Here is a 15,343-nt window from a genome sequence, read left to right as displayed (position 1 = left end):
GACCGACGCAAACAAGTCCTACATATTAGCAGCTAGATATGTGCACGGCTACCAGATACCCTGTTGCAGCCAGGACTTTACATTTTTTTTTCGATATTTCACTAAAATTAGCAGTATAACATTTACACAATATACATGCTAGAGTAGGCCAGTCGAAAGTGCTCGACCTATAGATACCCTATCAGTAAAGTTGAGCTTTTCGCTATATAGAATGACACCCAATTCGTAGATGATAAAAAAAGAAAGTTGATCGATATTTATCGATTTTGTAAATCAGTTTTAGCTATAATAGTAGAATCAGTCAATGATTGTATGCGAAATACGAGCCGAGCACTGGAACAATATACCCCATTTGTCGAACTTTCAATGGGCATACAAAAAGAAAGAAAAGTTTGGAGCACAAGCCAAGAATTCTTTTTAGCTGTCATTGTTAGATAAATATTCAAATGTGAATCAAGGTCGTTGCTGCCTGACTGATAGCTACTGCTGCTGCTGCTGCTGCTTGCGTCATTCCAGTTATTCCAGTCATTCCATTAAGTTAATCAAACTTTGAAGGCAGCCCAAAATGAAATCTACCTAGCGGAACTGGACTTACAATTGAGCTAGGTTTGCTATGCGGACTGCATTGAGCGAAAGAGCATAGTGTTATCCATAGATCATACATACATACATACATATATGCGCATGGATTATGATTGGAGATGAATAGCTTTAGAATTAAAGATAAACAACCATATTGTTGATATTTTTCAAAATTGATTCATAAATTTGTTTCATTTGTTCGTAAATAGAAAAACATTTGTGTAAATATTTGTAAATTTTATAAGACTAGGCTTTGTCTTTTGAAAGACTTGGCATTAACAGGTGAACAGAATTGACAAAATAATAATAATAATAATAATAATAATGCTGTTCTGAATTCTAATTCTGGCCTGATAAAGATCAATGCCTATATCTAAATTATCTTCGAAATTTGCATATTTCCTTTAAGTTGTGGGGCATCTTATCACAATTGCGTTTCGTTTCCAATTGTTGCTGGCATAGGTAATACGAGTGTTCCATGTTCATATGTTTCAATCGAGCTGGCAAGGCGACTGGAGGCACTTAAGGTTTCATTTCAAATTGTTTGTAGTTATCAATGCATCTTAAAGCTAATGTTTTGATTCCACTTGTTTCTATAAAATACTGAATTTTAATTTCACTTACTTCGTTTCAATTTCACTTGCGACACGTTGGGAGACATATCAACAGTTAGTATACAAAACAATAAGCTAGTGTACCGATTCCATTCGTTTGTTAACTGCAGTTCGGAACAGGCGGAACAAAAAGTGGAATCATAGAGCATATAATATAGAATGCGATAAGAATGCTTTAGATAGCGTGCGGAACAATGTGAAACGAGACTGAAATGCTGATAGCAAGTGGAATATGTGAAAAGGGTATATACATATGTAGATATGTACATACATATATTATACTGATTGCAGCTCATATGTGATCCATGTACCCCTGCTCGAAGGCGTGACGCACTATGCCGAAAATCTGGCGGTTCGCCTCATCTCCGGCTATGTCCATCGACAGCTTGTAGAAGGCCGGGCCATGCATGTCCGTTTCGAACAGTTTGGAGAGCTGGGCGCAGTCAGCTTCGCTGCCCAGCAGCCAGGGCATGAAGTGCATGCAGATCATGACGCCATAGAACGCGTAGCGTGAGAAATGTTGCTCGAAGCGTGCGAAGCTGGAATGGGATTTTCACACGGGATTGGCTGTGAGTCGACGCCATTCTATCGTTAACTAACAATGCGCCCTACCTGTAATCGCTGAGCAGCTTGTTGATCTGCTCCTCCGAGAGCGTTTCATGATTACGCTGCAAGAGCAGCTCCAAGGTCTGATGCATCTGCTGATGATACGAACGCAAGAGTTTGGCAAAAATCTCAGCTCGATTCTCGGCCGGCGTATTCATGTACAGGAAGAAGCTGATGTCGATGGCCGTGGTGCTGTAGCGCAGCTCCTGGAAATCGATCATGCGTATGCCATCTACGCGCCCCTCCTCGTTCTCGTGGAACAGCACATTGTTGCGATTGAAGTCGCCGTGCAGGAAGGTGCTGAAATACGATTCCGGCTGCGTCTCATCGCACGCAGCTGTGCGAATGCGCTCGAGCAGCTCCACTGGCTGTTCGAAGTACCTGGCGCGCAGCCGCTCGATGGCTTCGGCAAAGCGTTGCTCCTGCGGCTGGAGCAGTTGATCGCGGCAGCGATCGTAGAACTCGTAGAAGCGATCGAAGGCGATGCGATAGAGCACCGCATAGATATTCGGCACGTTCGCTTCGAAGACGAAGGGCAGCGGCACAACTTGCTGGCGCAGGCGCTGCTCCACCTGCGGCTGCAGGATGCGCAGGGCGTAGCCCATCGCGTGATATGGACCCAGAACCGAGCACATGGCCTCCAGCTGATCCAGGCGCAGAGTTAGTCGCGGACCCAGCTTGAAGCCTTTCGGCTGCAGATGCTGCAAAGCCAACACCGACTCACGTGCCTCGCCCAGATCTGAAAGTTGTGAAATATTTGTGTTAATTGCAAATGGCAAAATTGACAAAACAAACAAAAATATTAATAAACTTTGTACCCTTAATCAGACCAAATTTCGCGCAATAAACACGCGGCACAAATTGCTCAACCAATTCCGTATTTAATTTGCTGTCACGCAACAAATTCTCATAGGCCGGCAGTAGTTCGGCATAAACAAAGACCTCATTGGCGAACTGTGTGTAGCATTTGCCGGACTCGCGAAACTCCGGGCTGCCCTTCATGAACTTCACCAGCACCAGCTCCTGGCGCTCGCTGCAGGAAAGGACGATGGCAGTTAATAATCGTATGGTTAAAACATAAGATTCGATTGTACCCACTTTCCGGCAATCTCCATGGTCAGCTGCACCGTATAGACCGCCGACATGAAACCGTCGAGGCCACTGGAACACTTTATATTGTGATCTATAAGCGTTGCATCGTTGCCAAAATATTTAAAAATATCATAAACCAGATATTTTTCCATATAATCGAAATGTTGCTGCTGCGTTGCCATCTTTTTGCACTTTCTCTTTGCCTGTTCTGCGCTGTTCGAGAGGAGTTAATGGGGCTTTTATAGCAGCGGCTCCTCAACTGAGCTTAATTATCTCGAGAACACACACACATACATATATACGATATGTTTACAAGTACAATTAAATGCGATCACTAACCAGAGAACACATAGACTAGACATCTAGAACAAATTTTTTCACCGGCGAAAAAATGCGCTGAGGAGACTACACAACTTCGTATTTGCTCGGCTCAGTCTCTTGAGGCTCAAGCATTGAAAATAAGGCAAGACAAAATCAGTGTGCTGCGAGCGCTGCCACGAAATGCACGCATTACCAAATGAAGCACGGCTATGCGCTCTTTTTCCCTTGCTCACTCTCTCCCTCTCTTTATGCTCTCTCTCTATGGTCTCTCGAATGGCAGCAGCGCACAAAAATTGAAAATTGTTCGCGACGATCTGAGCTCGTTCCTTTTGAGTGAAGGGTATACCGAAATTTGTAAAGCGTTCGCCACGTTCATGCAAACAAAATGTAAGCGTTTCGATGGTTATTCGTGGGAAGGGTATGAAAGCGTTGATACGCATAAACAATATGATTTCGCGACGGGCAAGTACACACACACATTGTCAATCCCTCGCTATCATTTGTGTGCTTGTGTAAGCAACTCTATTCTTGCTACCTGCGGCAGGGTTTGAAAGTATTGATGCCCATGTAAATGTGTGTGTGCATGCTCGTCGCGAAAATGTATTCTTTCTGTGCAGAACAGGCTGTGCAAATTGTAAAGCCCAAAATTTGCCGTTGGTCTGCCTTGTGAAGTGAGCACATGCATACATACATTTGTGTATGTGTATGCTTGTATGGGATGGCAAGCTAATTGTCTCTGGAATTATTATTTTGTAAATTTTGTATGATTTGAATCGTAGGGTGACTATCAAATGGGCCATTATGACTTAATGCAATGATAATGCATAATGAGTAAAGCTTGAGTATAATATGACATGTGTATTTCATATATTGCAAAGCATTTAATAAAGTTAGTAGTGTTTTACGATAATTTTTTCGGTTAAAAATGTGTATAAAATAATTTTAATTATATATAGACACATTTATAAACATGATTAGCAATAATAATATATAAATGTACTTATGTACATATGTATGTATGTATGTATGTTCATACATAGTACATCTGTGTAAAGTGGTTATGACAGTCCATAAGACCGACCAAATGCAAATGCTGGGCTTTAAAATTGCTACAAGCAGCAAGAGTAACGCACGCAGGTCACAAATGCTCATACATGAAGCAAGGGACTACAAGTGTGTGTGTACTTGCCCGTCGCGAAATCATATTGTTTATGCGTATCAACGCTTTCATACCCTTCCCACGAATAACCATCGAAACGCTTACATTTTGTTTGCATGAACGTGGCGAACGCTTTACAAATTTCGGTATACCCTTCACTCAAAAGGAACGAGCTCAGATCGTCGCGAACAATTTTCAATTTTTGTGCGCTGCTGCCATTCGAGAGACCATAGAGAGAGAGCATAAAGAGAGGGAGAGAGTGAGCAAGGGAAAAAGAGCGCATAGCCGTGCTTCATTTGGTAATGCGTGCATTTCGTGGCAGCGCTCGCAGCACACTGATTTTGTCTTGCCTTATTTTCAATGCTTGAGCCTCAAGAGACTGAGCCGAGCAAATACGAAGTTGTGTAGTCTCCTCAGCGCATTTTTTCGCCGGTGAAAAAATTTGTTCTAGATGTCTAGTCTATGTTATCTCTGGTTAGTGATGCGATCGCGACTTTTTATTTATTTGAATTGAAACTCGTTTTACAACATTGCAATGGACTGTATCGTATCGTTATCGATAGGCGACAGCTGGTGGTTGGCGGCGCGCCAAGCGGTTAAGACTTTAAATGCTAACACGAAGCTGTCTAACAAGTTAAATAGTAAATAAACTCATTTTGAAAATGCATATATGTAGATGTAATATATGTAATTTTTTTGATACCTTAGCAAATAATTTGTTGGCATATATATACTATTTGTTTAATTTGTTTGTTCATGTATAATTCATAATTTAACTCAAGCAATAATCAGTTTTCAATTCAACTTAACTTTCTCCTTTGAAATGTTTTTTTTTCACAAACTTCTTCTTAATTACGGTTTAATTTTAATGAATTAATTCAACATTTTACAATTTACATTGCGCGCCGTCACATACATAAACAAATATGTGTATATCGAAATGCCCGGCATATCGATTGGACGCGTTGCAGTCCTGGCAAGCACAGTTATTGGCAACTGCCAGCCCTGTTCTTGTGGAGTTATAAAAATAATACAAAAACTGTTCGAAATGAACGAAAATTCCTAAAACAAAGTATTGGAAAGTAATGCATTAACTTATACACAGTAAAAGACATGTGCATTTCTTATATATAAGTGGAAGCAGAAATTCATCATTTAAAGTGAGTTCCCAAGCGGCGGGTGTGTTTTTTTTTTTTTTTTTTTTTTGTTGGGCGCAGTGTTGACAGCTTATGATTTAAAAAAGAGAGAAAAGAAATAAGCATACAATAAAAGTGGCTCATTAACCATCGGCTTTTAGCCGCTTAGCAAATGTTAAAAGGGGACATGTGTGCGGCGTCCAGTTAACAACACTGGTGTAGCCAGAGCCCGGTTGCCAGCCAAAACCAAATAATAAAATCAAAACAAGTATACAAGCAGTGTGTATATGTGTGTGTGAGTCTACGTGCGAGTGTGTGCGTATAAACGCTTGGAATCGAGCTTCAAAGCGGAGCAAGCAAATAAACGTGCTGGAAAAACAAGCGAAATGCAAGCGCACACTGACCAACACTGTCGCTGTTCTCCTTGTGTCATTTAATAGCACTGTTTCGCAGAGTATTTTTTCGTATTTTCACTGGCGCTGGTATTTTTGTATTTTCCATTGCTCTTCATTTTCGTTTTGCTCTTTGGTACGTACAGACGTGTAAGCGCGCGTTTTTCCGTCGTCGTCGCTGTTGTCGTGATTTCGTCTTTTCGCGTGTGGCAACAAACAAAATATTCAGTTACATTTATAAATCAAATCAAGCAAATTACATTACTAATAAGCTTCTAGCTTTACATTAGCTTCAGCTATATTTCTTTATTTTTTTTTTTTATAAATTTTTTTTGTCGCTTGCGCATGTTTTAAGCGCTGCAGCAGTGGCAGCAGCAGCAGTAAGAAAGGTTGGTGAAAAAACCGTCGTCGTCGGCTCGTACTCGTTATCGGCTGTCGTTGCGCCGTTCCACCGTTATACGAACTGTGCGTGCGTGCATTGGTGTATGTGTGTGCATTTATTTTTTGTTATTGTGCTGCGTTAATTTTTTGTTTTTAATATAATTTTTTGTTAAGCCAACTGAAGTTATAAAGTGCAGTATTATTGACGAAGCAAAAGTTATCGGAAAATAGTCGCTGTCTCACATTGCGTTGTTTGTCTGTTTTTTATGCTCATTTTTATACGGACTTTTTTTTTTTTTTTTTTAGTCCATCTCTGCTGTTGCGACGCGCTCTTTTGTTAGCCGCAGCGTCGCATTTCGCTACCTCTGTATGCGTGCGACAGTGCTTTTTCCAACTATTTTTTTTTACAGTGTGCTAAAGTTATTGTTGAATATATGTTTTAATATCTCCTTCTCTTTCTCTCCCCCATGTGTTTGTGTGTACATGTTCCTTTTTGTTCTTCATTAAACGTTTTCAGCTGCAAGCAACAACAAACGTATAAAAGAAAAAAAAAAAAAAACAAGCAAAAGCAAATTTGTATACATACATGAGTATGTACATATATATTGTGTGTGTGCGTGTATCTCTCTGTTTGTAAGCAGCAGAGGCAGAAGCAGCATCGCCGTTGTCTTCAGCTTCAAGTGAAACATGTTTTTTTCTGTGGCGCTGCCGACAGAGACAGCAGCAACAACTCAAACAAAATTGACAACAATTTGTAACAACAACAACGTCAACTACTACAACGACAGCAACAATAACAGCAGCAGCAAGCAGTAACAGTCAACATGTAAGTGTTGCCTTTTATTTATGCATGTATTTATTGATATGCACATATGCATGAGTATGTGTGTGTCTGAGCGTGAGTCGCAGGCAGTCAACAGCATCAAATTTGTTTGGTTATGTTGAACGCGTTACCCGCTGCTGCTGGCGTCAACGTCGCTGCTGGCGTTGCCACCGTGTTACATTTTGCGCGCAGATGGTGGCAGCGCCGCCACCGCCGCCGCCGCAAACATATTGGATTTGCCGGCATTTTCTACTTGTGCACCTCTCTGTTTCTGATTGGGAAGGCATGTGGTTTTTGCGGTGCGTCTGTGTATGTGTGTGTGATTGTATGTTTATGTCAGGTAGCAACATCACACACTCATACAAATGCTGGCAAAAGGCAAACAAGAATTTTAAAAAGCCATTGACGCCGCCGCAGCAGCAGCGCTGCGGGCAGCGCTGTATGACAGCAAGCACACTTACACACATACATACGCATGTGTCGACAACCATGTACAGCTACAGCGCGGCGCTCTCATGCTGCTTTTTGCGACTGTGACTGCGACGCTTCTACTGCAGAGCGAGGAGAGCAGCTCCCGCTGTTATTTGTTTTATTATGATTATTTTTTTTTTGCTGTTGATAAAATACATTTTACTAAATTGTTGATTTTACAAATGCAATATGTTTGCCACGCGCTCGCTCTTTCTCTCCCCCTCTGTCTCTCTCGTTGCATTTTAATTACAATTTGTTATTTGGCAAAAAAAAAAATTTAAAAAAATTCACCAACAAACAACATGCTGGGAGCGAGAGAACAATCGAGAGAGAATGAGCGCACATTGCGCTTAGCTCACTTGCGCGCATTTGCTCGTACTCTCTCGCTCTCTTTCTCATGCACTGTTGCTGCTCATTTGAACAGAAATTTTCAACAACGCTGCCGGCAACAACAGCAGCAGCACAAGCAATAAGTAGAAGCTTGCGCTCTCGCTCAATCCTTTTTAAGGGCCAGTGCTGCTGTTGCTGCTTCTTCTTCTTCCTGCTGGCTGCGACGGACAGCACAACAGCTGGACGGAAGCGCATGTGAAAGGTTCCAGCAGCAGCTGTTTGCCAATTGGACCAATTGGAACGATACATTCAGACAGCAATTACTATTGCATCTGTGTTCCATTATATGCCATTTTCATTTCGTTCCCCGTTAATTGTTCTTTTACATCTACACACTTTACTTGCCCTTGTAGTTTTGTTTATTTATGAATTGCCATTGTTATTCCTGCTTCTCGTCTACTTCTTTTGTTGTTTCTTTCGTGGGAAAACGCTTACGGACTTGCACTAAATATGCAAACGATACTTTTTTCCCCATAAACATAAACAAAAGCACAAATCGTAATTGCAAAAAGTTATTGTTTATTGTGGAATCAGGTGCATTTCCTTCGAATGAGCGAGAAAGAGATGAGGAAACTCTTTTCGACTGTTCTTTCATGGTTATAAGCGACTTTCTTCGATAGAAAATGTTATCAAATATATAATTCAATATAGAATTGCGAACCCACACATACAATTATTTTATGATTAGGTCTATAGTCTGATTAGGCTTATTGCCTAAGCCTCATTTTTATTGCCAGTTGTATACAGTAATTTGTTCAACAAACTATCAACAAATAATGCACTGAGATCTTCAAGTGTAACATGATATAAATGGAAAAAATATAGATATATACATATGCATATGTACATAGAGAGATATATGTAGATATAAGAGCTAAAAGTATATGGTATCAGACCAAAACGGATGCTGCTGTCGACGTCGACGTCGTCGCAACTGCGCAGTCCGAATAGCGCCGCTGTCGAAAGCGGCAGTTCGGGCCGCCTTCTGCTTGGCCTGGACTGCGGCACACGCCGCCTGGTAGGCAGCCTGTTTCACCTGCTGATACTCGTCGCGGGCGCAGATGATGTCCTTCTGGATGCGCTTGGATCGGTCCTTGGCGGCCGCTAGCATTTGGAGCTTCTCGCTGTAGTCGTTCTGGGCCTGTTCGTTGAGCGCATTCACATCGGCCACGTTCCCGCCCAGAAGCTGAACGATTTCGCTCAGTCTAGTCAGATCCTCTTCGGCTCTTTTGGCAGCACACTCGGTCTTCTCGGCGGCCTTTTCGCTGTTTTCCAATGAGCTTCTCATTTTGCCCAGGAGATCCTCGGCGGCGTTCAGCTCCTTTTCGATTTTTTCCAGCAGCGCCCGCTTACCCTCGAGCACAGCCTGCACGGCCTTGGAGGCCTGTACCGCCTTCTCGGCCAATTGGATGCGTACCTCTTTGGCCGCGCACTCGGCTGCATTTGACTGGGCGTCATTTGCAGCTGTTGCCACCTGTGCGGCTTTTACCGCTATATTGGCGGCTACCTGTGGGCAGTTTCGATTGATACTGGTTCGACATGACGATAATGACGATGGCGAAGAAGATGATGATAATGATGAGGATGAAGAAGAAGCTGATGATGATGACGATGATGATGATGTTGGTGCGCCTGGCAATAGCAGCGGCAGTTCCTTGTTATCCAATTCATTTAGTCGACTGTAGCTTAGCGAAGGATTCCAGCTGCAGCTGCAGGTGCAGTAGGGGATGAGCAGAAGGCAAATGAAAATCAAATTCATTTTAGAAGAAATCGATATATAAATGCGTATAGATTATTATACGATTTTTAACACTGTTTTGGTCTAGTGCCGGCTATTGACATAAATATCAAATGTGTATAGATCAGATGTATTGGACAATAACACTGAACGTATGAAATGCTTCTTATGGAATAGATTGATTGTAGATATTGTCGTATAGATCTACTGAACAAGATTCTATATACTTCATAGGAGCTACCACGCCTTCTGCGGAAAAAACCAATATAAACTGAATTCACATTTTCAATGGATTTATCAGCCATTTATTTATCTGTCTGCAACTCTAAGCAACAGAGTAAGAGAGAGAGAGAGAGAGAGAGAGAGAGGAAGAGAAGGAGATGGGTAGCGTTTCAGCATTTAGTCGGTATTTTCTTTGTCATACTATTTATTATTATTATTATATTATTGTTATTATTGCGCAGCAATTGCTGTGCCAAGTCAAATAACTGTGAATGCGAAGAAGACAGCGGCGCAGCAGCTAAAACGTGAGTGATAGAAACAGAGAGAGAGAGAGAGAGAGAAAGAGGAAGAGGGCGGAGTAGGCTTTATACAGTTGAATGCTCAATCAGTCAAAACTGCGGCGCCGTTTTCCACGTGCAGCCGCTGCTGCTATTATTGGCGGTGGGTGGCGCAGACTGCAAAAACTGCGCCTCAAAAAAAAAAAAAAAAAAAAAGCCCCAACACACACGCTCGCATATGTACACTCGCACACATGCATAGATAGACGAAAAATAGCCGCGTCATTGTCGTAGGTAATTGAGGAGGAGGTGAAAGTAATTCGCAGAAGCGCAAATTGAAAAAAAAAAACGTCATTTCTTTTGTTGTGTTATTAATTCTAATCAGACGCAGAGAGCGAGAGAGCACGAGCACTGTTAACTGCTATATGTGTGTGCACTAGCAAATGCGTGTGTAATAAACCGTAATAATAACAACAATGTTCAGCAATAATAACATAAACATTTTTCTTGCAAAGTCGCAATTTCGTAGCACCCGGCCGAGAGAGAGAGAGAGTGAGATAGAGGGAACGGGAATGAGAGAGCTAGTCAAAGAGTCGGAAACTGTCTAATTGGAATTTATTCTGGTTGCGCAGGCAGCGCGCAATTGCGACAGCAACAGCGACGCTTGCATGATCAGACATGTTGCTGCTGCTGCTGCTGTTGCTGTTGGCAATTTCAATGCCACTGTCAAAGTTGCGCGACGGCGTCATTGATGCACGCACGGACACACGCAAGCGCGCCCCGTTAGTGTTTGTTGTTGTTTGCTTTTTCGTGCACACACGCATACACGCATGCAAGTAATGAGTGCTCTGTTCCTGTTAATAATCGGAAATTATCGATAAATATTTTTGAATAATTATGCATTTTTATTTTTTAATATTCGCAACGCATTCCCTATCTCGTTCTATCTGAATGTGTGTGTGAAACAGAGGACATTGCTGCTTTTGGAACCTTTTTGTCTTTTCTGTGTGTGTGAGTGTGTGTGTCGCTTAATTAATGCTTATTATTTGTGCTATTGCGTTTTAAGCAACAAAATGGCAACTCGATTATTGCGTTGACCTTGTCTGTATGTGTGTTTGTCAAGCAGCGGCAATAGCAGAGGCATTGGCAGCGACGCTGTCATCGTCAACTTCGAGGGCAACAGCGACTGCGCCGCTGAATTCGACGCGGCGAAATCGGTCATTGAACTTTGAACCAAACAAAAGGCGAGAGAGCGTATGTATAATAAACGTAGCGAGAATGTAAATTTTGCCGTTCATATATGTATGTATATATATTTATATATGTATGTGTGTGTGAATGCCAGCGGGCATTCCGTTACGCACTTAACAAAAAAAGAAAGATAAATAAGAAATGAAAGAAAATTAAAAACGAAATGAAATGAAAGCATTTTGCTGTCTGTTCTCTGTCTCGCTCAATCGTCTGCTCTGCAGGCCATTTAAGAAAATGCTTTCAAAAGTGCAAAAAAATAAATATAATATAAAGAAATGTTTGTGGCTAATCAGCAAGAGCAGCGCACACCGAAAAACGCCTACAAAGTATTTTTGGTGCCGCGCGCACCCAAAAGCGAAAAAACGGGAACTCTCTCATTCACACACACACAGAAAGACAGACACGGACGCAGTCACAGAAATTTATTAACTGTTGCGCAAAAGACTTTCTAACATTTTAGCATATACACCGATACTTATATGTATGAACTATGTGTATTAAATTATATTATGTCTGTTTTTGTTCAGTTTTACTGATTTGTGTGACCATCAAATAGAAGAAGAAGCAGAAGTAGACGAAGTAAAGTGAAGCAGCAATGGCGGCTATTTGGGTCACGCATGACGCGCGCGCGTCTGCGACTAGAGCATGCGTCCATCCGTCTAAGAAAGAATACAAAAACAAACACCCCAGTGTATAAAGTTAGAGAGGGAGAGAGATGATTGTCTGTGGCAGTGGCAGTGGCAGTGGCAGCGGCAGCGCACAAATAGTGCTGATACATACATATAAGCTAGAGCTAGCCCCAAATAACCAGAAACATTAAAGAATGGGCCACAATAATCAACTGAGTCAAAAAAACGCATATTTCTTTACAAATGTTTTAATACTTTTAATCAATTCATTTATTTATACGTACATATTATATATATTTGAGTTCAATAGAAAAGGTTTTTTAGCATAGAAATAGAGTAGCTTTTGCATGCACCAAATAGCTGAAAAATAGCTAATTGAGCAACACTGATAGCGCCAGGCTGCCTGTGCGTGTGTGTGTGTGTGTGTGTGCAAAGCGAAAGCAGTATGCGCTCTCTTTTCCTCCTCTATCTATATCTCTCTCTCCGCTGTGTTGACGTCAAACACGACTGGATCGCTAAAGTTTTCTTTTAGTTACTAAAAAATATAATAAATTGAAGAGAGAGAGTGAGAGAGGAAAGGGAACAGCACTGGCTGTAAGCGACCACCCACCAAATGCAGAGTTGCCAGCTGCGCGTGAAATTTAATTGGCGCGTCGTGTGGGATTCTGCGTGGGGGCTGCTGCTGCCTTTGATTTTGCTCGTAGACCAAAAATAAATTATGATGCATGCGAAATTTTGTTGCTGCCTGGCTAAAAATAAACACGCACACAGGCACACGCACATATGTATATATCATCATTGTTAATGTATGCGAGCAGTTAGTTAGCTTTTGATCGGAGTATTTGCTGCTCTTGATTGTCGGTACATTTGTGACGTCACACGCACATCGGTCACAAGCACAACTCGTGCAATTGATAAGCAGCAGCTGTTGCTGCCTTGATGGGAATGCGACTAGTTTTGATTAATGAACATACTCTATGTGTGTGTGTGTGTGTGTGGGCAGCATTCGACAAGTTTCATGTTGTATAGTGTCAGTGTCAGTGCAGCCAATTAGGCTTTTTTACAGTCACTTCTAGCTGCTTTTGAAATAAATATTAGTTAATTAAGGTTTTCATTACATCAAGCTCGAATGTAAATAAACAGATTTAGTTTACTTTAGAAGTTGGCAATATTATCTGCATGACTATCAAATAACATTTGGTTTGGGTTTGCCGTGACGCATACGACAAACTTAATTTTTTTTTATCGTTTTGTTTGCTGTGTGTGTGTGTGTGTGTGTGTGTGTGTGTGTGTGTGTGTGTGTGTGTGTGTGTGTGTGTGTGTGTGTGTGTGTGTGTGTGTGTGTGTGTGTGTGTGTGTGTGTGTGTGTGTGTATGTGTATTTATATATATATTTATATATTTGCACCGTGTGAATCAGAGAAATTAAAAAGAATAATTCATGATGGAACTGGTTTTTGGCTTGCACTGAACTTGTGCCGGCTAACTGTGTGTGTGTGTGTGTGCATGAGTAATGATGTTTTTTTTTTGCAGCAGCAGCAGCAGCAGCATTTGCAATTATGTGGCAACACTCTTCGTCCAATTTGCTTGGCAACAGTTAACGCAAACAAATGCCAAAATATATACATATATATCACAATAACAATAACAGCAGTAAATGGTTAAAACTTGCGGTCACTTTCACCGTAATGCGCCGCTCTCTATGGTATGTGTGTTTTTGTGAGTCGACTGCTAAATACATTAAAACATTTGCGCACACATTTTAATTAAAAAGCGCAAATTTTGCCTGGCAACAGGCGCTTAACAGCTGTCTGCTTATAGCAAAAAGCTTTTAGTCGGCCAGCAGCGCTGCCCTGCCAAGCTGCGCTTTCTATGAATGCTGCTGCCTGCCGCTACTGTTGTGTGTGTGTGTTTGAGTGCGCGTGGCGCTCAACTGAACTTGTTCGCTGCTATTAGAACTCACTCTCTCACAGACACACATACATACATGCATGCTGACAAACACACATGCGTCGCGTGTCGTTCGTTCACCTGCTGCGCTTGCCAGAGAGAGAGAAAGAGAGACGAGTTCGAGTGCGAGTGTGTCAGTGTATGTGTTTTGTGAGCAGCGCGTGTTTTTCCTTTATTTGGTTTCTTTTACACATTATTATTATTATTTTTTTTTTTATTTTGCGCCGCGCAAAATGTTATTGAATTTTGTTTCTTTTCTTTATGCGCTATTTTGTTGTTGTTGTGCGTTTAACTGTAAACGTGCTCTTTATAAAAATGTCTAACTAAGCTTTTCTTTATTCTGTTACTCTTTGCAGCTCTCCAAGACGACATCAGCAGCAACAATAACAACTACAGCAACTACAACAACAATTGTGTTCAGCTTATATATATCTACAAATAAAAAATCGTGCGTGAAAATGTTTTTTGTTGTGTTCCGTTAATTCGCTCATGAAATGTATGTTCCCATGCAAAATGTGCAGAGCAGTACTTTGTATTAACAACAACAGCAACAACTACTACATATATAATATAAAGAATAATAATACAAACAGTTTAACGACAACAACAACAATAACTTAGATACCACGAAAAAGCAAAATAAAGTTTTTTTCGTTTTGGCATTGGCCATTATCTGTCCGGCCTGCTCTCTCGCGCGGACGTTCTTTAGGCTCGCTCTCCCTTTCGCGCGCGGCTCTCGGTGTTTGTGCGAAACAAAAAACAAAAACAAAGAAAGGAGAGTGGGAGAGACCGTTGTTATTTTTGTTGTTTTTTTTCGTTTTGCATTATTTTTGGGCGCTTGCGCGCATACACACACAAACAGAGAAGCATAGTGAGAAAGCGAGAAGAAGAGCGACACAGACACACGTGCGCGACGGCAGTGTGTGTGTGTGCGCAATGGATTTGCACATTGATTGCAAAAATATGAACATGTGTGCGCGCGTGTGCGAAAATTTGTATCTGTGTGCGTGTCTAAATGAAGAACGTGAAAGCTACAACAACCATTAACAATTGTGTTTATAAACATTTATGTCTGTGTGTGCAACAACAGCAGCCACATAACAGCAGTAGCATTAACATTAACATATGTGTATGTTAACATCAACATAACATTAAAAGCAAAACCCAAACAAAAGACTTAAAAAGTGTGTTCATTACTTTAAAATAAAAATAAAATAAAATAAATAAAAACGAAAATGAAATAATATATAAATATATATATGTATATATATCCACAAGATTTAACGTAACGTATATATATGTATGTGTA

General features: G+C 41.1%; 1 protein-coding gene and 2 long non-coding RNA genes across 4 annotated transcripts; 1 reads left to right on the top strand and 2 right to left on the bottom strand.

The window, feature by feature from the left end:
- Positions 1–804: 804 nt before the first annotated feature.
- Positions 805–3,212, bottom strand: LOC6585454. 2 transcript variants are annotated; one of them, XM_015160911.3, is made up of 5 exons: positions 2,901–3,212; positions 2,621–2,835; positions 1,809–2,541; positions 1,468–1,735; positions 805–1,411 (listed from the first exon to the last, which is right to left on the bottom strand). In XM_015160911.3, the coding sequence occupies exons 1-4, from the start codon at positions 3,074–3,076 to the stop codon at positions 1,489–1,491; spliced, it is 1,371 nt and encodes a 456-aa protein (XP_015016397.1). In that variant the 5' UTR covers positions 3,077–3,212; the 3' UTR covers positions 805–1,411; positions 1,468–1,488. The 2 variants fall into 2 exon arrangements, with proteins under 2 accessions (XP_015016397.1, XP_043867593.1); XM_044011658.1 differs by having other exon boundaries at positions 805–1,735.
- Positions 3,213–5,310: 2,098 nt separating this feature from the next.
- Positions 5,311–15,202, top strand: LOC122757765. The gene is made up of 2 exons (XR_006357908.1): positions 5,311–5,534; positions 14,391–15,202. It is a non-coding gene; the product is annotated as an uncharacterized LOC122757765 (long non-coding RNA).
- LOC116804576 lies at positions 6,021–7,502 on the bottom strand. The gene is made up of 2 exons (XR_004364570.2): positions 6,870–7,502; positions 6,021–6,800 (listed from the first exon to the last, which is right to left on the bottom strand). It is a non-coding gene; the product is annotated as an uncharacterized LOC116804576 (long non-coding RNA).
- Positions 15,203–15,343: the final 141 nt, after the last annotated feature.

The sequence above is a fragment of the Drosophila mojavensis genome, unplaced genomic scaffold (assembly GCF_018153725.1).
Source record: "Drosophila mojavensis isolate 15081-1352.22 unplaced genomic scaffold, ASM1815372v1 contig_136, whole genome shotgun sequence".
Lineage (NCBI taxonomy): Eukaryota > Metazoa > Arthropoda > Insecta > Diptera > Drosophilidae > Drosophila > Drosophila mojavensis.
The sequence above is the reverse complement of the archived record's forward strand: the minus strand, read 5'-3'. Positions and strand labels throughout refer to the sequence as shown.